This window comes from Pelodiscus sinensis, chromosome 8, assembly GCF_052426305.1.
Source record: "Pelodiscus sinensis isolate ZL-2025 chromosome 8, ASM5242630v1, whole genome shotgun sequence".
Taxonomy (NCBI): Eukaryota; Metazoa; Chordata; order Testudines; family Trionychidae; genus Pelodiscus; species Pelodiscus sinensis.
Window position 1 is genome coordinate 27555942 of NC_143059.1, and position 22354 is coordinate 27578295.

At 43.1% G+C, this 22354-nt stretch overlaps 1 protein-coding gene across 3 annotated transcripts in view; it reads left to right on the forward strand.

Moving 5' to 3' along the window:
• The window catches only part of TET1 (tet methylcytosine dioxygenase 1), a 142328-nt gene that overhangs the window by 85579 nt on the left and 34395 nt on the right, over nucleotides 1-22354 (forward strand). For all 3 annotated transcript variants that reach the window (XM_006125251.5, XM_006125252.5, XM_075934927.2), the window contains 4 exons: nucleotides 10319-10527; nucleotides 13408-13558; nucleotides 16925-17014; nucleotides 19916-20053. In XM_006125251.5, coding sequence (XP_006125313.3) covers nucleotides 10319-10527; nucleotides 13408-13558; nucleotides 16925-17014; nucleotides 19916-20053 — 588 coding nt within the window. The remainder of the gene's footprint in view (nucleotides 1-10318; nucleotides 10528-13407; nucleotides 13559-16924; nucleotides 17015-19915; nucleotides 20054-22354) is intronic.

Here is a 22354-nt window from a genome sequence, read left to right on the forward strand (position 1 = left end):
AATTCATGCACATGCTCATGAGATAGGATTATTTTAAGGGACAATTTAAATCAAGTAATTTTTATTCACAGAGAACTTATTCCTTATTCCAGAGCTCCTGCCAAAGGTTGAGACAATTACTTCAACAATCTTAAAGAAATAATTCAAGTAAGTAGAACTAAAGCATTTGCACAGTTGAAGTAAATTGCACTTAATAGCATTACTGAGCTGAGCTAAAAAAGAGCAAAGTAGTTCTTATGAAAGTCTCCATATCACTTTTATTCTTGAGCTTTTTTAGAAGCCATGTAATTATTTCATGGTTGGAAGATGGGCTTTTCCTATTCTTTCTGTTATACTTTTTAAGCTTAATTGGGGGAGGAAGTTCTATTTTTTGTGGCATAATTCTTCAGTAATCCCACTCTAGTAACTGACCCATGTATTTTCTGAAGAAAATTATGCCCATCTCTACCTTCATGAACTTTTGCAGATTATATTGAACTATCATTTATTTCTTAACAATTGTTTATCATATTTCTGCTCTGACCAACAGGTTGTTGTCTCATCAGTTATTAAGAAAATTTTCCGTGGTTATATTTATTCACAAAAACATCTTTATTTTAACTAACTTACAAATGAATTTATTTAAAATAAGACCTGACAATCTGCTCTACTGTGGTTAAATTAAATCCATGGATGTACCATAATAAATCAGAGGAGGATGGAACACATTTAATTCCTTAAAAATTAAAAGAAAGTGTTCTTTAAGCTACAAGTTTTTACATGTAATTCTTCCACACTCCTCAGCGCTGATTAGACCTCTATTGGAGTATTGTGCCCAGTTCTGTGAGCAACATTTCAGGAAAGGTGTGGAGAACTTGGAGAGGGTCCAGAGAAGAGCAACAAAAATGATTAAATGTCTAGAAAACATGACTTATGAGAGAAGGCTGAAAGAATTGGGCTTGTTTTGCTTGGAAAAGAGAAGACTGAGGAGTCATGATAGCAGCTCTCAAGTAATCTAAAAAAGTGTTTCAAGGATGAGAGAGAAAAATATCTCCTTAAAATCTGATGATAGGACAAGAACCAATGGTCTTAAATTGAAGCAAGGGAGATTTAGGTTGGACATTAGGAAAAACATCCAAACTGGCAGGATGACTAAGCACGGGAATAAATTGCCTTAGGGAGATTGTGGAATCTCCATCATTGGAGATATTTAAGAGCATGTAAACATCTATCAGGTGCTTGGTCCTGCCATGATGGCAGGGAACTGGACTTGATGACTTTCTAGTTCTATTATGTGTACTAAGCATGATTCTTATACTCAGTTATCCAAAATAAAAGATGCTAGTTAGGAACAACCTGAACACAGATGGAAATTCTGATTTTTTTTAAATGTGCAAATTAATGTTATTTCAGATATTTACATTTTTACATATAAGCACTAACTATGAATTGTTATGTCATCCATAGAGTTTCATAGAATCATAGAACACTGTTTACACAGCAGGAAGTCGAAGGAAGAACACTCTTCCTTTGACTCCTCTTACTCCTTATGAAATGAGGGTCACCATTAGTCAGAATTAGAAGTCCTCCAGCTCAACATTATTTCAAAATAATGGCTTGCTGTGTAGATGCACACTATGATATTTCAGAATAACAACAGTTACTCCGAAATAACTATGCTGTATAGTCATGCCCTTATAGTAAACAGATACATTAACTGATGGACAGTATAGAAAATCAAATGGACTAGTGTGGAGGCAGGCATGGAGGACCCATGTGTAAAAATATCTAGAAGTAAAGTGATGCAGAAAGAATGGAAGAGCCTGAGACAAGTGCATCAATTTTTTTTGTCATTGTCCAAATTTCTTGGTCAGTGTATTGTCAATGTTGAGAAAATCATACAAGAACTATAAAAATGCCACAAGAAGGGTGTGTCTACACTACAAAGTTAATTTGAACTAACAGCCTTTAGTTCGAATTAACTTTAATAGCGGCTATACATGCAAGGGCTATTTAATTTAATTCGAAATAGCGAAGCGCTTAATTCGAACTTGGTAAACCTCAGTCTACGAGGAGTAACGCCAAGTTTGAATTAAGTAGTTTGAATTAAGTGCTGTGTAGCCACTTAATTCAAACTAGCTGGAGGCTAGCCCTTCCCAGGTTGCCCTGGTGGCCACTCTAGGCCAAACCAGAAAAACTCTTCTGCCCCCCTCCCAGCCCTGGAGCCCTTGAAGGGGCACATTCTGCCCATGGTGCCTATGCCAGTTGCAAGCCTGCCAGCATTCACCCAGCAGACCCTGCACCTAGCTCAGGATGGGCCAGCCACCCACTGCCATCCAGCCCTTCACCTCTTCCCAGGACCAAGCTGGCAGCTCCTAGGAGCCTGCCTGGGGCCAAAAAAGACGGGCACCCGCCTGGTCCAGTGCAGAGATTGTGGACCTCATTGAGGTTTGGGAGGAGGCCTCCAATGACCATGATCTCCGCACTAGGCACAGGAATGCGGCTGTCTACAGCCGCATGGCTGCCAGCCTGGCCACCAGAGGCCACATGCAGATCCAGGGGCAGGTCCGCTACAAAATCAGAGGCCTGCCCACACTTTGAGGCCCTGGACCGCATCCTGGAGGCTCAAGCAGTCTGTGCCCCCCGGGTGGTGATCGACCCTGGGGCAGAGGGCCCTATCCCTGAAACGGAGGAAGAGGAGGACACCGACAGCCAGGAGCCCGCAGGGAGCCTGCCCAGGACTCAGGGCCCCGAAGTCATCCCACAGAGCACATCTGCTGTGTCGTCTGAGGCCGGGGAGGGCTCTACATGTGAGTGCCATCATGGTCCCCTGATGTGTATGGGGGGAGAGCGGGGAGAGTGAGCCCTGGGACCGTGTGCCTGGGCCTTGCCCACCATGGAGCAGCAGCTGGGTGTCATGCAGGGGCCCTGGCTCGTTCCCTAGACGCCGAACTCGTCTTGCAGAGTGGGGCTGGGTTTAACGCACTGTGTCCCCAGAAAGAACTGACCACTCCTCTTGTTTCACCACAGCCGCAGCACTTCCAAGTGCAGGGCGCACCATCCCGCCTGGACCAGCCACCCGCACCTGGGCCAGCAGGCATACCAGGAACCAGGAGTACCACCAGCGGTGGCACCTGTGGCTACTGGGGCAGCAGCTCCGCAACCAGGAGCACTGGGTTTGCGAGAATCTATGGCTGCGGCAGCAGAGCTTGCAGGCACTGGAGGAGCAGGGCCGTGCCCTCAGAGGTCACTTCCAGACCCTGGTGGACAGGTTCCTGCCTCCTTCTGCTCCAGCCCCTGCGGCCACCCCAGTTCTCGCTCTTCCTCCCACTCCTCCTCCCCCCCGTCCCTCCTGCCCCACCCTCCACACCCATTCCCCCCGACGCCCCTACACCCACAGTGCTGCGAGACGGGAGAGCCAGCAAGCCCCCAAACCCTGAGCTTTCCCTTTCCTTCCTCCCCTTCCAGCTCCCTCCTCCCAGGTTTCCCCCTCCCCTCTCCCACCCTCATTCCTACCCTCCCCCCCACCCCAGTTATGTAAAATAAAAGAGATTTTTGTTGGCAAAACAAGTGCTTTTATTTTACATTAGGAAGGGGGGTTAGGAAGGGGAAAGAGGAAGGAGGTGAGGGTGGAAGAAGGCCCCAGTGGGGCATGCAGGGAGAAGTCAGTCCTCCTCCACCAGGAAGCTCTCCCGCAGGGCTTGCCGGATCCAGACGGCCCCCTGCTGGCGAAGAGGAAAATGCTTTGCTGTCCCTCGGTGAGGTAGGCAAGCAAGCGGAAAAGCTGAGAACCAGCTGTCCACGGGGGTCCCTTTAAGCACAAGCCTCAGATAGCCTCAGACAGCAGCCACACAAAGCAACTACTGACCTGATGCCCTGCTGGAACCGGTTTCAACTGGCCTTAAATGCAACCCAGCGTCCAATCAGTGTGGACGCGCTATTTCGAATTAGCAAAACGCTGATTCGAATTAGTTTTTGGGTCTATATGCGTTATTTCAAATTAACTAATTTGAAATAAGTTAATTCAAAATAACGTTGTAGTGTAGACATACCCTAAGTAAACAAGAGGTCAGAGTCTGTTCAGATGCATTTGGTGATCTGGATTTATCCCATGGTCCATTTATTGACTATCCCTGACCTAATAGACACTGTTACAGATAAATGTTAGGAAGCAGTTGACTTACCTAACAATAAAAAAATGCTAGTGTCTGTTGAAGGAAACGGAGCAATTATAACTTGTGAAAATAATAATAATAAAAAAGGAGTAAGGCTCGAGTATGTGGTATCAATAAAAACTTGCACTGAGTAGAGTTGAATGAAAAGTGCATAAAAAGAATTAACCACAGGAAATAATTTTTGTTTTAAAAATATATTAGGGCAGTGGTTCTCAAACTTTTTGGCCAATGGACCACCTGGCTCAATGTAAACCTTTCCATGGATCACCAGTTGCTAATGAAAACTCACTGTTAATTACATAATTACACCCAAGATATTTTGCTAGTTCTGCAGTTGGGAGAATGGTTTAATTTAGATTATTAACGAGATTAAGCACTTTAACTTTCTCATGTTAGTTTATCAAACTTCATTTTAAATAAAATAAAATATTCATTTATGTCCAATACAACAGGTTTCAATGGGTTTTTTTATGTAGTTATGGCAGGTGTAGGGAACCTTTTTGTGTCAGGGGCCACTGACCCACAAAAAAATCAGTAGTTGGGGATTATACAAGTAGAAGCAAAAAAACCTCCCCCAAAAAGCCCCAATCTTCACATGGCCCCCAATTGAAACACCTCACTCCTCTGGTTCTCTAGCCCCACGGAGCAAGGGGAAGGGAAGGGATAGGAAGGACTGAGGTTCAGGGCTTCCTATAGGCCAGATTTACTTTTCTGGGGTTCTGGAGTTAGTGGTTTTATGGACCCCCTTAGGCTCTGGGGTGGAGTAAAAATGAGGGGTTCAGTATGTGGGATAGGGCTACCAGTGAGTGGGATAGGGATGGAGTGCAGGATCTGGGTTGGAGGTGGGGTGCAAAGTTTGGGTGGGAAGTAGGGTGCAGAAGCATGCTGGGAGTAGGGTGTCTAGCCATAGGAGAGGGTGCAGGAGCAGGCTGGGGGTAGGGTGTCTGTCCAGGGGTCGGAGATGGTGTCAAGGAGTGCCTGGGGCTAAAGCTCAGGAACAAAGTGACTGAGGGGGTTCTGGAAGTTGTGGGACAGGGTGCCCCTGGGAACAGGACTGGGGTCAAGGTGGCTTGGGGGAGGGTTCAGGAAAATGGAGGGGCAGGGAGGCTGGCCACGGCACAACAAGATGGGGGTGAGTGGGTAGGTGACCATGGGGTGTCCAGCCCTGCAGGGGATAGGGTCTGGCAGGGGTCCAATCCATGGTGCCCTCGGGGGCTGAGCCACTGCTTGTCCCTTTCTCCCAGACTGAGTCCCCATGGGTGCAAAACTCCAAAGGGCCCCGATCCTGCACCTGCCTCCTGCATGTGCAGGGTCCTCAGTCCCAATGTCACCTCCTCTAACTGTTGTTGACTCCAGCCGGGAGTCATGTATCACTCCTCTGGCTGTGCCAGTGCAGCTGCCATGGAGAGGCACTTCTCACCTGGCCCCAAGCTGCTGCAGTGAGAGAGGGCTGGGGTTGTCTTCTCTCCCCATGATAGCCTGCAAACTGAACCCCTCATCTCTAGCCCCACCCCAGAGCAATGATTTAAGTGAAGAAAAACAAAACTTATTTGAGTTAAAGATCTGAGCAACACCAAGTACAAGTACATTTTCTGGTAGGTTATAAACCTAAGAACTATACCTATTAATCTCCCATCAGGCACCATAATATGTCATCTTTTGGAAGCTTATCCTGTTCAGTAGCATCCTCTGTTCTGCCCAGAAAAGAACTGGGATAACAGGTGAAATTTAGGGGATACCCTGAAGGTTATGAACTTTAGGTCCTGAGGAATCAATGTAGAAAGTGGATTCCAGAGCTCAGAATTCCTCACTGAAGAACCCGTCACTGGCCCCTTCCCAATTAATTTGGGTATTGCTATCTTAAGTATCACAGAATATTGTAAATGCTTCCTGTTGCATATGGAGAGAGTTAGTGAGCTTCAAAATCACGTAGGACTTTATAATCAAAACTAGCATGTTGAGTATTGATCAGAAATCAAGTGGAACCTTGATTTTACTTGTTTTGTAGAATGCCTGGGCAGAAGTAAAGTTCCACATTACTCCTGATTTCAGAATGCATTGGAAAAGAATGTGATATTGGAATGTGTTAAGGCCTCATTTGTAAGAGGAAATCCCTTGGAAAAAAGGAGTAGTAGTCCAGCAGGAAAACACCTAGAATTTCAGTAGCCCATCTCTGCACATGGTGAAAACCAGTAAGGCAGCTAGCTGACTTGTACCTACATTATAACAGTAGAGGTTGTGTTGTAAGCCTTGGAGAGGCTGCCTTACAGAGCTCCATATGCTGCATTTCACCTGCAAATAATTCCTTTGGAATCCATAAATAAAAGGATGGACTAGAACTCTCAGTTAAGCCACTCTGAATCTTTCTTTCTTTCAATTGCAAGAATTGCCTGCTAATTTTGTTTGCTGGATATGCCCTTGCGCCATGCAGACATGCCACTTATGTTTGCTATATGAATTAAAGTTAGACATGGTGTTGCTATGGAATGATTATGTGTTAATAGAGACAAGGTTTGTTTTTTATTGATTTCAGCCAGTCAGCTGTGGAATGCGGGAATGGCACTGCTCCAGAATTCTAGCTGCACTGTCACCATCTTCTGATATGGAGGAACTGTACTTGACTATTTAACCTCATGTTGAACTCAAACTAGATAGCCAGGCAAGAAAAGTGTGTTACCTCGGATAGAAAAAGCAGAAGCAGAAATCACTAAGGGTGCATCTATATAGCAGGGCTTAAATCAAAATAACCTATGCAAATTGAGCTACATCAATTGCATAGCTTATTTTGAAATAGCTTATTTCGAGTTCATCCTACATAGCAATAGAAATGTAGCCGTGTTAGTCGAAATGGAGCACTCTTCCTCTGACTTCCTTTACTCTTCATAAAATGAGGGTTGCAGGAGTCAGAGTAAGAAGTCCTCTAGCTTGAGAGTATTTCAACATTATGTTGAAATAACTACTGGCTGTGTAGATGCAGACTATGTTATTTCAAAATAATGCTAGTTATTTCGAAATAATGTTGCTGTGTAGATGTAGCATAAGACTTCAGGAGTCAAAGCAACACAGTACAATTAAGAACATATGGTATACTCGTAACTACAGAAGAGCCTCAAAAATAAAACTCAGACAACTGATAAATCTATTTGCCATCTTTATGGCTTGAGAAGCAGTGTATTATAATGTGGCTTGGGGTCCAGTAAACATTATCTACTTCATACATAAAGAAACTAATTCAATAATATTTAACTCTGAGCGAGCATATTGACTGTATATATTATTTTCCTGCCCATCATGTTTTCTGAACTGTACATTTGCCGTTTAAAAATATATGAAAGGACAAATATTTTGTACTGAGAAACTGAGGTACTAGCCTTTCTCATACTGGTTATGAAACCGGAGAAAGAGAAAGATTAAGACACTAGTAACATCATATTTTATATTGAACAATGAAATTAAATCCCTCTTTTGTCGAGTTAAAATAATTGTTTTTTAAAAGTTTATAAAATGTTAACTGTCATCAATTCTAAATTATTTGTATTCTATATCAGGCATAATAGGCTCCCTGTAAATACTTCCAACTTAGCCCAAATGGAAAATGAAGTATTTTCCTACTCTTATTATTTTGCCTATGTAACAAATCGTGGTTGCTTAATCACTTCCAGGATTGTTTTTAAGGATTGATGCCACAGTTAGAAGTACTTGGTAGGCATTTTGTTTAATTTCAGGTATATCAGTGTTTGTTACGTGTTTTATTCAGATTTCAACTTAAATTATTTATAGCTGCCTTTCTCTTAACACATATGAACACAGAGTCTGCTTTTTCCAGCTAAGCTGTAACAGTTTGCCTATCAATCCATTAATATTAAATATTCTCTAGTTGTTTGTGAGTTTTTAGGGAAACTGCAAAGGTGGCAGTTCTCCCACATTAATGTGTCAGAATGATTCAGATGCTTATGGATGACTAGGCCAAGGATCTAGAATTGTTTCGCAACAACAAGGAGGCTGTGTCATTGGCTAGATAGGCAACCCACATATTGACCTGGACATTAAAAGTATCATATGGGCAGGTGAAGTTCTCTTCCCTTCTTGCATTTGCAGTCCCTCATTACTATCTTACCCACATGCTGACCGTTTGGGTTATTTGGGTAGGGCAGTGTAATGAATGATTGTCTCCTTACGTATTATTGCCTGTATTTCTGTCGTTATATCATGTTTGCCATGCTGTGCCTGTGCATGCTGGTTTTACTGCATTTGTGACTCATGACTTCATATATGAACTTCATATATATGATTTCTGTATTACTTGTTCACTGTAAGGGTGCGTCTACACAGCACCCCTACCTTGAAATAAGCTACACAATTTGTGCTACGCAAATTGCGTACCTTATTTAGAATGTATTTCAAAATACCCTATTTAGTAATTTGGTGCAGTCTACACAGCGCCAAATTTTTAAATAACTCGCTATTCCGAAATGCACCGTAACCCTCGTGGAACAAGGATTACTGGGAAGTTGGAATAAGTTGCCTGTTATTTCAAAATAACGGGCTGCTTCACTAGATGTGGAATAGCTATTTCGGGATACTTCTAGTATTGTCACAGAATATTGGCTGTGCCCCAGATGTCTGCAACAGGTGCATGTGTGGGCTCAATAGTTCAGTTTTGTTTGCCATGAGAGATACAGGCTACTACTATGTGGTTATTTCACCTTATGAATGGGACTTCAGTCTTTAATGGGAGTAGCAATGCTTCATGGAGAGACCACGGTATCCTGTTAGTTTTATTTGGAGAATACCAATCCCTGCCAAGCTAATTTTTATCTACTTATTATTTAGTATAATTTGATTATTTTTTACATAATGTATCTTTGACTCTAATTATGGCAAGTACCTAATGAACATATAGGAGTAGGATATCAAGCAAATTTTTCCTTAGCTTTGCATGTCTTATAAAGTCAATAGTACTCCTGATTATCTGTTGTTATTTGTATTGCTAGTCATATGCCAGGACCCCATTGTTATTCTGGGGGTAATTCTTTGCCAACAAATTAAAAATTTTGCATATAAACAATATCAAGGAAAAGTCTTACTCATAGTTTTATTGTAAAAATAGAGAAAAAATGTATCTCTCTTCACTGCTTTCTTCTAATTACATAATCTCAAAGGTGATATGGTAATAAGTATAGAAGCTATCTTGGAATGGTGTCCCTAGCCTTTTTGTCAGAGGGTGGAGATGGATTGCAGGAGAGAGATCTTTATCTGTTCAGTTCATTCTCTCTGGGGCACCTGGCATTGGCTGCTGTCAGCACACAGGATACTAGGCTGGATGGACCTTTGGTCTGACCCAATATGGCCAGTCTTATGTTCTTATCTTAACGTAAGTTTATGTAATTTTGAGGTAAATTCTTTTACGTACCTGAATTTTACTTTTTAAAGGTAGTCTTGTCAGTATGATATCACAGGAGACATTAGGTTTTCAGTCAATCAATTATACCAGGATTACCATTTCTCCTATAATTATTTTTTTTCTTAACCCATCTTCCTGCTTCTTTCTACCCAGTCAGACACAGAAAAGAGTTCCTGATTTCTTACACAGACCAGAGGGCAGTACAGCAACATGCTCAATTGAAGAGGATAAGATATTGTCCTCCCTAGAGCCCATCATTGTTGGGACCTCTCTGGGCAGCAGAGGCTTCTGCTAGAATATTTCAAGGCTAGAGTTAGAAATTCACAGTTAATACAGAAGATTTTAATAATATTAAGCTTATGATATAAATTAGCAAAAGTTAGGAAGTTCCAAGTTTATAGAATATTATCTTGGGATCTTCTTGTTTTTGCTCGCTTATTTAACAGTTTTAGGGTTAAATTTTGCTGTTAAATGCTCACAACTTGCATTGAAGTTAATTGGACAGGTTGCAAAAATGACTATTGTTGACCTCAATGAGTGGAGTACATAAATAGCTGAGGAGAAAGTTTAGCCTTCAGTGTAATTTAAGTATTTTGGTTTCTTTTTTGTTTTTATTTTGAATGTAATTTATTTATATAGTAATGAATAAGAAGAGGATAGGATTAATCAGTAGGGGATTATTTTGCAAGCAAGTTTGTGGCAAAAGATCTTAGAAATATTTCCTTTCTTAATCTAAGAATGAATAAAATGATTCTTATAGGTGATACGAAGAAGTAGTGATGAGGAAAAGTTGCTGTGCTTGGTACGTCAGCGTGCAGGACATCACTGCCAAACTGCCGTCATAGTGATTCTGATTTTGGCCTGGGAAGGGATTCCTCATCTTCTGGCTGATACATTATATAAAGAACTGACACAGAGTCTCAGAAAATATGGCTGTCCCACAAGCCGTAGATGTGCGTTAAATGAAGAGTAAGTGAAGTTCATAGCACCTTTTATTTCCTTATTGTTTTGTATGTTGGTCTGCAGGAAAGGAAACATATTTGATTTAAAAATCAAACTATATAAATGTATTTAAAATATAAACCATTAGGTGTCATTTTAGTATGGTGTTCAATTCCTGTTAATCAATAAGAGCCAGAACATGCAATAGGAATGCACGTGTTAAGACAAGACAGGGATTGCTCCCTTTATTGGTAATAAAGGCCTTTCATCACCCAAAGAGATAGGAAGGAGGTGAAATGTGACTGCCATGCTGCACCAGTTTGGTTGGACTATAAGTGGAAAACACACTGTACATTCCTGAGAAAGAACATCGTATGTACACTCACTTTGTGTGCTGGGTGTCCCAAAGGAATTGCATCTCCTGGTGGTACAGTTCCTCCAGGACTTCCCCTCAAGCAGGGTGACTCTAGACTGTTGCCAGTGCAAGTCATATCAAGTACTATCTAGCTTATATCTCTAAGGATGGTTTTTTTTAACTATATGTTACACTCTTTCAGGCTCTCATGTAAATGGAAAATTGTGTATTACAGTTCAGGTAGCTGTGTCTTCAGCTTTTTAGCTAGTTGTACCCACATTTTGTAGTGATTTTGATTTCTCCTGATTGAATTGCTTTGTGGGGTGGTTGGTTGGTTGGTTGTTTTTTGATGACAGTTATTTTGTATGTTGCAACATGGGGCATTTGAAATAGATACAGACACCAAGATACTGGGGCAGAGGTGATACGCTACGTCTAGACTCCAGGCTTCTTGTGCAAGAAGCTTTAACTTCTTGTGCAAGAGTGTGTCCACACTGCAAAAGTGCATCAGGAAAGCGATGCGCTTTTGCACAAGAGAGTGTCCACACTGCGTGGACGCTCTCTTGCAGGAGAGCTCTGATTGCCATTAACAGAATGGCCATTAGGTCAGTGTTTCTCAACCAGTGGTACATCAACACAACTGAAATTTGGATAAAACTGAATTTTTGTTTTAAGTTTTACAGCACTTTATTATTTTTGTACTTTTTACACCCAAAAATTTCATCACCCACCCAGCTATGATTAAGTTGTTTAAACAATTGTGTTGCAATGGTAGAAAAAAATATGTGTGTGTCTGAAAACTGTAGGTACTGGGGGTAATTATCTTTTTTTTCTTTAAGGGGTATTTTATATTAAAAAAAGGTTGAAACACTGCACTAGGGCACCTGTGCGTCTTTCAATAGGCTGTTTTTGCTCAAAAAGCCCTGTTTCCCATCCACACACACCTTTTTGCGCAAGAGCTCTTGCGCAAAAAGGCTTATTCCTCATAGAAAGAGGAATAACTATTGCACAAAAACCCCTCTCTTCTTCTGATTTACTGTAAGTTTATTTGTGCAAAAATGTACTGGCAGTGTGGACATTCTGTGAGTTTTTGTGCGAAAACGGCTGGTTTGACGCAAAAACTCTGCAGTACAGGCAGTCCCCGACTTATGTCGGATCCGTACTTACGAACGGGGCTTTTCTCGCCCTGGAGGACGCGAGCAGCGGGACCGCCCAGACACGCCGCGGTCCCGCCTCCCGCGTCCTCCGGGGCGAGAAAAGCTGCTCCGCGTCTCTCTGGTCTGCTGGGGGTGGGGGGCCCAGCAGACCAGGGAGACGTGGAGCAAAGACGCGGAGGACGCTAGCGGCGGGACTGCCCAGATGCGCCGCGGTCCCACCGTCCGGGTTCTCCGTGGCTTTGCTCCGTACCCTGGTCTGCAGACCAGGGAGACGCGGAGCAAAGCCGCGGAGGACCTGGGCGGCAGGACCGTGGCGCATCTCCATGGTCTGCTGGTGGGGGGGGGCAGTTAGTGCGCCCTCCCCCTCCCCCCCCCAGCAGACCAGGCTTTTCTCATGGATGCCTGTGGTAGAGCAGCTGGGGCACTGCCAGTTGGTCCCGCAGCACCGCTCCTCGGCGCTACTGGACCAACCCGGCAGCACCCCAGCTGCTCTGCCTCAGACGTCCCCAAGTCAGCCACTGCTGAAACTGACCAGCGGCTGACTACAGTGTAGACGTAGCCAGGGACTTTAGGAATCCATGGGCTGTAAGTTCCCCACCCCTGCTCCAAGATTGTGCATTAGTTGGATCCATGCCTGCTGCATTCCTACTGATGCTGTGCTACTCAGAATGGACTAGGTTATCATCAAACTTCTTGAGCTTCAGAGGTTAGAGAACCTGGGCATTCAAACATGGGATGTCCCTTTGCATGTCAGAAATGAAACTAATTTATCCCATTGGCTGATAAATTGACTGGAAAGTTTAAAAACGAGTGGTCAGTTACAGACTAACACAGATACCCCTCGGGAAAATTCATAGCTGCCAAATGATACCTCACAAGAAGCTCTGCCTCTGTGCAGATTCTTGGAGGGTCTGTCTCTAATCCGAATCCTTTTATAGCTCGATTCTTCCATGTTAGTATTCTTTCACTTCAAAATGTGGATGACTTTCAGTATACAGGTTCCACAGAGCCGTGGACAGTATTTATGGGGGGAGGGGAGGCTGTAATAAGAGTGCCATTTACTTGCATTTTTTAAATTAATTAAACCTGGAGAAGTCAAAATTACATTAATGTGGGTGTAACAAGGAGATATATATTTTCATGTTAGATAAAAGTTTGGGGGGTTGACTTAATTGGGAATGACTTATAAGAATAGTAAGTCAATCATTCTTTCATAAATAGATAATACAGGCCTAATAATAATAGATAATAGAAACAATTGATTTAAAATTTCAGATATATTTATAAATCATTCTGTTATTTCATTATGGCTTCTAGAAGTCGTGTAAGTAATCCTGTATCTCTAGAAAGTTTCTGCTTTGCCAGCTGATAGTCATGCATTTACTTGTCTTTCAGCCGCACTTGTGCATGTCAGGGGCTTGATCCTGAAACTTGTGGAGCATCATTCTCATTTGGCTGTTCATGGAGTATGTATTTCAATGGCTGCAAATTTGCCAGAAGCAAAACCCCCAGGAAATTTAGACTTCTCACAGATGACCCTAAACAAGTAAGTTCTTTCTCTGAAAATAAATTAATAGGAGTGTTTAGAGTATTAATAGTAGAGTCTGCCAATGTCCTCTCACGCACATATACCTACATACACGTTTCCCTGTATACCCTCCACCATAAAACTTACAGGGCTACCTTTCTCAACACGTGATGAAAATTCGTTGTATCTTGCTATGTAATATAATGTCCTAAAATTATTCTCATATTATTGCTTTGTTTTGTGTGCAGGTTTAGCAACTTTGTGTAATTTTGTTTGCGTTCATGTGGAATGTTCATACTATGTGAACATGTCATAGAATGAAACAGATTTTTGCAAGCAGACATACCAGATACCTTTAGAAAGCCTGTTAAACATGTCACTCCTAGATGCCTCTACATGCAGCCTGCGGCCCATTTGTTTACGGCCCATGGTACAGTTTGTGTTTACATGAGGCTCAACATGTGGCAATGGTCTTCTGTTGATATGCGTTTTAATAGTTAAATTCCTGGACTGTCATTGCTCATTAAAAGTGCTGTCATATGGGGGGAAATCAGGTAAATATTGCATTTTATTAATATCAGCAGAACTGACTTAAATGGGGCCTATGTATTGGATAGTCTTGCCTTAATCTTTGTATTCATTCCTGTCAGTGTGAAAGATGCTATTTGCATATATTTGCATATATATATGCATGTACATGCAACCATACTTCAGTTGCGGCCCTCGTCATGTGCTGTGAGTATCATTGTGGCCCTGTGGCTTCCAAAGTTGAGTAGCCCTGCACTACATTGTGTCCATTCAGGACTTGCCCAAATAAAGAAATATAGTGCTCTGCTGGGTATCCAAAGATTGCATTCCCATAGTACAAATTCCATACCTTGTGCTAGAATAAAACAGTGGTACCTCTGGGTTCTGCCTCTTTCACACTGCTATCTGCCCAGCTGATGGACTGGTTCTCCTGTATAACACCTATAATGGACTAGAATTTTTTGGGTACCATGCCTCCATAGGACACCCGTGAGAATACATTTCCTTAAACATGACACAGTCAAATAACTATAGGTGAGACCTCCCTGGTCCAGCTCCCTTGGGACCCGAGCAGTCCCAAATGACAGAGTTTGCCAGACGAGAAGAGATCGAGGCTCCCCTCCAGGCTGTTGGTCCTGCTCCCCACCACAGGCCTGCTGCTCGCAGCCCTGACAGGGCTGGGGCTACCTACCTCCACAGTGTGCTCACTGTGGCTGAGGCTGTGTTCTTGCTGCCAGCCTGGGTTACACTCCCGGGCGCCAGCCCCACTGCGTCTGGCCTGAGCAAGGCTATGATCTCCACTAAGCTGGCCTGGCTGGGATTGTGCTGCCACTCTCTGCTGGCTGGGGCTGTGCTCCTGCGTGCTGGCCTTGCTGCCTCTGACCAGGCGGGGTTACACTTCTGCTGTGCTAGCTCCATTGCTGCTGAATCTGCGATCTCGGGCGAGACTGCCCCTCATCACACTGGCCTTCTGCACCCCACCATTGGCCAAGCAATTTAACATCCTTAACCCAGCATGAAAGAATGTGAAAATAATCTCAAAGGTCCCTTTTGTTCTGATCTTAGCTGTTCTTTAGCTTCGCTTCTCTCCAAAGGTCTGAGGAAAAAGATTGTTTGCACCCTGACTGGATAATCTGATTTGCTTCAAAATATGTATTACAAGTTGCCATTGCTCTTAGTTAACTGGATTCAATATCTGAGTATATTTTCTTCTAAGTGAACCTCTCCTACCAACCTGCCCCACCCATTGCTGTCAGAGAGCCCAAACACCCAGCTTGTTCAGGTTCAGGTTATTTTCATGCTTTTTTGTGCAGTCGTGACATTCATTCCTTCTCAAAAAAGTCAAACTGCAATCTTCTGTATGCCACTAAAGCTAAATATTTCCTAGAAGTCTTGCATTTTTCACCTATCCACTCATGCATAATGTTATAATTCCACTTTTTAAAAAAACTATAGACAAAAGCAGGGAAAATCATTAGAAAGTCTTTATTCCCTTCATTTGGGTTCATGGGTTCATTTGGGCCACTAATTCTGACTAGGAGGTATTTCTTCATCTTAGCTAAATGTTGGATATTGATCATTTTGCAGATGACATAAAACTAGGAGGTATAGCAAATAAAGAAGATAGATTCAATGTACAGAAAGATTTGGATCGTTTGATCATTTGAGGCACTGGACGGAGTGAGATGAGGTTTAATGTAAAGAAGTGTATGATAATACATTTAGGTAAGAATAGCATATAGTATAGATTTAAACTAAAGATCTGTTACTTAGATTACCTACAGTCAAGAGAAATATGGGCTAGCTGTAGATAATAAATTGATTACGGTGTGAATTTGCAGCATGATACCATTTTGTAAATCTAATAAAACACTGAAAAGCGTGTGTGTGTGTGTGTGTATGTGTGTGTGTGTAGCTTCACATGAATTCTCAGAAGGAAAAGTCTTATGCAGAACATAACAAGTTATAATGCTTTGCCACTTTGTAATGTGTTTGTGATGTTGCAGTAGGATTTATGTGCAAAAGTCTGGTGTTCTATCGGAAAAGGAGTCCTCTCATTCTGTTAGAAACCTCTTCAGTCCCTGTGCTAATTGAGACCTTGCATACCTCCCTAGGCAGTCACCATCAGATATAACAATCAAGATCTGTGGTGCAGTGGGAGGAGCTATTTCCCAAGAAGGAATGGAAAATTATGTACTAAACTGGTGGGATGATCCTGCAGATATAATGCAGCAGTTAATCAGTAGGATTTTTCAAGTGGAGCAAATCTTTTACCCATTTAAATTAAAAGTTCCCACAAGAAAAAAAACATAAGAAAAGGGTTCTCCAAGATGGGGTTCTCCCAGTACTCAGTACATGGGTATGCTACTGTTCCCTCAGACATTAATTAACTCTCCCTATCTCTGCAATGTCTTGTTTCTAGCTCTTCCCCAGGCTACTTGTGCAAGTGAAGGGGAAACTGAAACTGAAGTTAACCTCTTGTGTATTGGTTTTAAAGCTGTGCCCACTGTCCACTAGCAAACATAAATTGTATACTACACTATTAGTTGTTTGACTATTTTAATTTGCAGTGTTTTTACCAGTTTGACACTTTGCCATGTCAAACAGCAGGTTTATTTTAACAATAAGAAACAGAAATAAAATAGATGGTGCTTGGTCCTTCAATGAGGGCAGAATGCTGGACTTGATGACCTCTCAAGGTCCCTTCTGGTTCTCGTATTCTGTGTTTCTATGAAATACAGAACTGAAGCCATGTTATTTTTGAATGTCCTGATTTTGATGGTTTGTGTTAGCACCTCTCCAGACTAAATTCAATGTTCAAATAAATTATAACTCTGTAAATACTGTTGTCTCTAGGAAGAACATCTTGAAAATAATTTGCAGACTTTGGCTACTGATGTGGCTCCACTTTATAAGAAACTTGCTCCTGATGCTTTTCAGAACCAGGTAAGTCTTTATAATTCATGCAGTAGAATTGCAGGTTTTCAATTTTCTAGTACTATACTCTGGAGAAAAGGTCTTTTTGTCCTCAGTTGCTTATCAGATTATGCCTCAAGGACTAATAACCCTATAAATAATTTTGTGACTAGAGAGCTTTTATTATTTATGGAAGTCTAATAATTATATAAATCTGGCTCAGCTGTTTGTCTCAGGATATGTCTAGACTACAGGCTTCTTTCAGAAGAAGCTTTTCTGGAAGAGATCGTCTGAAAAAACTTCTTCCGAAAGGCATGTCTACACTGTAGCGTTATTTCGAAATATCTTATTTCAAAATAATGCGTCAACACACAAAATGCATTTCAAAATAACATTTTGCTTTTTCAAAATAGCACATTCACACTGAGTAGACTCTGAATCGCATTTAAGGCTGGCCGGAACCAGTTCTGGCAGGGCACCAGGTCAGGACTTACCGTGTGGGGCTGCTGCCTGAGGCTAACTGAGTTCTGTGCTTAAAGGCCCTTTCCCCCCCACCCCCTCCGGACAGACGGTTCTCAGGTTTCCCTGCTTGCTTGTCTACCTCAATGAGGGACAGCAAAGCATTTTTGTCTCCGTGTGCTCTGGTTGCCCTCACTCGGGACATCACAGCACTCTACAGCATGGATCCAGAGCTGTCTCTGGGCGCTCTGGTGCTTCTCTTGGATGCGTTGCTGTGAGCCTGGCTGCACTTGCTGCAGGCTGCCATCCGGGAGATCCATCGGGGGGCTGTGAGTATCCAGGAGGCTCTGTGGGAGAGCTTCCACCCTGAGGAGAACGAAGAGCTTCCCTGGTGTGCCCCACTGGGGGCTTGTGCCTCATTCCTCCCTCACGTCCTTCCACTTACCCCTCCCTAACCCCCCTTCCTGGTGTAAAATAAAATACAGATATTTTCATAAATACAAACTCTCCTTATTTAACAAAACTGGGGGGGGAGGGGGAAATGAAACTCTGGTGAGACTGGGGAAAGGAGATGGGAGATAGGAGAGAGAGGCTGGGAGAGGGGAGAGGGAAACCTGGGAGGAGGGAGCTGGAAGGGGGAAGCAAGGGGAAGAAGGGCGAGGGGAAGTGCAGGGCTCACGGTTGGGGGTCTCACTAGACCAACTGTCTCCCAGCACTGTTGGTGTGGGGGCCTCGGTGTCCCTGGGAGGACGGGGAGGATGGAGGATGGGAAGAAGGTGGAGGGAGAAGCGGGAGGGGGAGAAGGACTGAGAGGAGGAGCAGTAGCTGGGAAGGTAGCAGATCCTGGAGCGTCAGGAGGCAGCATGCTCTGCACCAGGGTCTGCAGGTGCTGGCAAGCTGCTCCCGCCGGAGCTACAGGTCTTCTTGCACCCAGTGCTGGAGGGTGTGGTGCAGGGCTCGCAGTGCCCCCAGGTGCTGCTGTTGATAACCCCTCCACTGCATGGGTGGGCCTGCGGAGCCCTTGGGTGCGGGAGCATGTCCCGGGAAGGGTAGTGCGCCCTGCACGCGCAGCTGGTACGGCTGTGGAGAAACAAGAGAAGTGGTCAGGTGTCCCTGGGGACACGGATACAGTGGGTGAACCCCAGCCCCCCTCTGCAAGGTGAGGATGACCATTCCCTGCACCATCAGAGCTGATGTGCTTGCACACAGGCCATGTTCGGAATGTCCTGCTATCCCCGGGAGTGGGAGCTGCCCGAGACCACACCCATGTCCCTGTAGTGTATATAGTGTGGGTGGCGGGGAGAGATGTCCCCTGCCTCTGTGTAGAGTGGCCTTGTGGAGGGAGGGTGTCCTGCTGTGTCCCACCCCAGAGTCAGGAGAATTTCATACCTTCTCACACGCGTGTGGCTAACAGGGTGAGGCCCCTGTGTGGCAGCCAGTTGGGCCACATGCCCAGGGGTTGCATGGCACATGATTGCACATGCAAAGGTTGCTGCGTGACCCATGGACAGCAAGGCCCACACACGCAGTCCCTGGTTTCCGTCCCCGTCCCCCCGCTCTCCGTCATAAGGGGGCAGTGATGGCACTCACATGTTGTTGCCTCCCTGGCCTGAGATGACACCGGCGACAGGTCCACTGGCACAGCTTGGGAGTCCTGGCTCATCTGGGTGGTGATGATGGCCTCCTCTGGCTCCTGGTTCTCCTCCTCCTCTTCCTTGATGCTCTGGTCAGGGCCTTCTACCCCAGGGTTGATGACCACCTGGGGGGGCATAGACCGTCCCGCCCCCCAGGATGCAGTCCAGGGAGTTGAAATAGGAGCAGGTGTGTGGGTCTGCCCCTGGTTGGGAGCTGCCCCCTGTGGCCCTGGCATAGGCCTGCCGCAGCTCTTTGATTTTCATGCGCACCTGCTCCTGGGTGCGCATGTGGCCTTCAGTGGCCAGGTTGTCAACCGTCTTCCTATAGATGGCCAGATTCTTGTGTCTAGTGCGGCGATCATGGACATTGGAGGCCTCCCCTCAAACCTCAATCAGGTCCATGATCTCTGCACTAGACCTGGAAGGCACCCGCCTTTTGCGGCCCCTGGCAGGCTCCTGGGAGCTGGGGGACTGGTCCTGGGGAGCGGTGGAGGGCTCCGAAAGAGCTCTTTCGGTAAAAGGCTTCTTGCTCATAGAAAGAAGTTTACCAATGTCGGAAAATCCGTTCTGTTTTTTCGATTTTTTTTTTTAAAAGAACACAATTGCGGTGTGGACGTAACTGGAGTTTTATCTGAAAAATGCAATGTAGACCTACCCTCAGTGATGTCATAGTGAATGTTACATGTTAATTACAGGTTGCACAACAAAGTATTTACTTTCTGATAAAGCAGTTTACCTGATAACCATTATTTAATGAAAAATCAATGCTAATGTGTCCCATAGAGTCTTGAAGTTTCTCAGTGTCATCGTGAAATAAACCTAGTTATTTTATATTTAGGTGGAAAATGAACACATGGGCCCAGACTGTCGGCTTGGATCCAAGGATGGTAGGCCTTTCTCTGGTGTTACAGCTTGTATAGATTTCTGTGCCCACGCCCATAAAGATACACACAATATGCACAATGGAAGCACTGTGGTATGTACATATCATTTTCTCATTTGTGATGTTTTCTGTTGTGATGGTTAAATACTGCTTCATTTAGCGATAAATTTGCATGAAAATTCTAATGCTAAAATATTACAAGTCTTTCTTTATATAAATATCCACAGGAGTTGGGTGTGTTTATTCATTATTAGCCTGCAGAAGGCTTATTATTATTCACCTTATTAGACTGCATAATAAGAAAAGCAAAGGTGAAATCTAGGATAAAATACCTACAGCCATCTCAAATATGCAAGTCCTGCATGCTCAGTCTATCTCAGGAAAGATAATGTATTTAAAGTAAAGGTTTGATGTCCAAAGTTAAATAAAAGAAACACGCCCTGGAGCCAAGAATTGCATACAATTTCTGCAGAACAAGAACTTATGTAAATGAACTCATTATCTCTTGCATTTTATCACTCCCAGTTTTCACATTCACCATAGTGCCTGACAGGCTTTAGGCTAATGCAGCTATTGGTAGGAAAACAGACATGGTAATATCTTGGAGTGTGCTAGAGTTATTTTTAAAAAGTCTTTCTGGTATTAATTAAAGGGAATAGTCTCCCATTGTCCCAGTGTGGAAGGAATCCCTATAGTTGTCATTCTGTGGTATGATGGCATAGATGTTCATTGTATGATTATGGAAAAAATGAGACAAGGAATACCATTTCTATTAAATTATCTTTTAGAAAATGAGGCCAGAAGACAGATAAGCACAAAACAAAATAAATCCAAGAATGCTTTTGTGAATTTATTGTTTTCGGCAGGTTGAGCTTTAATTACAAGCACTTCCTACTTAGTTGGGATGCTTTTTAGTTAATATCATCTTCAAAAACTAGAAAATTAAAATTTAATTTAATATATTCCTGTAGCTTAAGAAATACAGCCCTGTTCAGCACAGTACTTGACCATGTGACTAATATTAAGTGTGTGAGTACTCCCATTCATTTAACTGGAATTACACGTATGGCTAATGACAGGGCTTGACAAGCGGTGGCGAATCCCGCTCACCAGCCGCACGGTTTGGCACGCTGCGCATGCGCTGATCTCGCTGCGGCCCCATGCCGGGCTAAAATCTACTCGCCACGGGCGAGTAGATTGCCGTAATTGTCGAGCCCTGCTTAATAATATGTGCTTAAGGGCTTTGTTGGATAGGGATCTCTGGCTTTAAGTCTGTAAGCAGCTTTAAAGGCAACCCATGAACAGCAGTCCTGAATTACGTGTAGTGTTTTGCTAATATAGAATGTATGGGATAAGATTATGAAATAGCTTCATAAAATAATTCACAAAGCATATAATAGAATCATAGAACACTAAAACTGGAAGGGACCTCGAGAGGTCATCGAGTTCAGTCTCCTGCCCTCATGGCAAGACCAAACACTGTCTAGACTAGGGTTTCCAACCTATGGGTTGCGACCCAAATATGGATCACGATTACATTTCAAAAGGGTCGCCAAGTGTCTCCCCAGGTGGCTCTGCCCTCCGTCCTCCCCCCATTTTTGAATTGCCTGGGTCACCAAGTCTTCCTGAATTGTCAAAATGGGTCCCCATCTGGGAAGGGTTGGGAACCGCTTGTCTAGACCATCCCTGATAGATGTCTATCTAACCTGCTCTTAAATATCTCCAGAGATGAAGATTCCACAACCTCCCTAGGCAATTTATTCCAGTCTTTAAAATATCCTTTCAGAATTTTGCAGTATAAAGTTAAGATGTTATTAAAGTACATATAATGTAAATGTATTGAACTAGAACGTCTTCAGTGTAAAAATTCAGAGAGAAGATTTAAATGTTCAGTCTTGCCTTTGGAAACTAAACTGTATATTTATCATTTGTGTGCTAAAATAATTTGACTATATCCAAAATAAGATTATTTTGGTACATACAACATTACTTCTTATTAAAAGACATGGAACTTAATTACATGGAACTTAAGTTAACTATCACCTATTCAAGAGTAGATCCTGAAAAGAGAAATGATAATAATGTTAGAAAATACAATGTATCAGAGTAGGAATTTCTTAGAGGATCTTACATTAATATGGATTCCCTTTAAAGAACATACTGGAATCTGTTCTATACCACAACTGACTATACATTTACTTATCTAGTATCATTGGTGTTACTTCAGCATCAGAAAATATTCATTAGAGACACTTCTGTATTTCTTTGAATATTTTATATGCAGTATGTCTTGTGAATTATTCCAAATCATATTAGTTACGTGATCGAATTCTTTATTAACTTTATCTTTAGCTATATCCCATTTAAGTCGAGCTTATGTTAAGGGAAGTGATT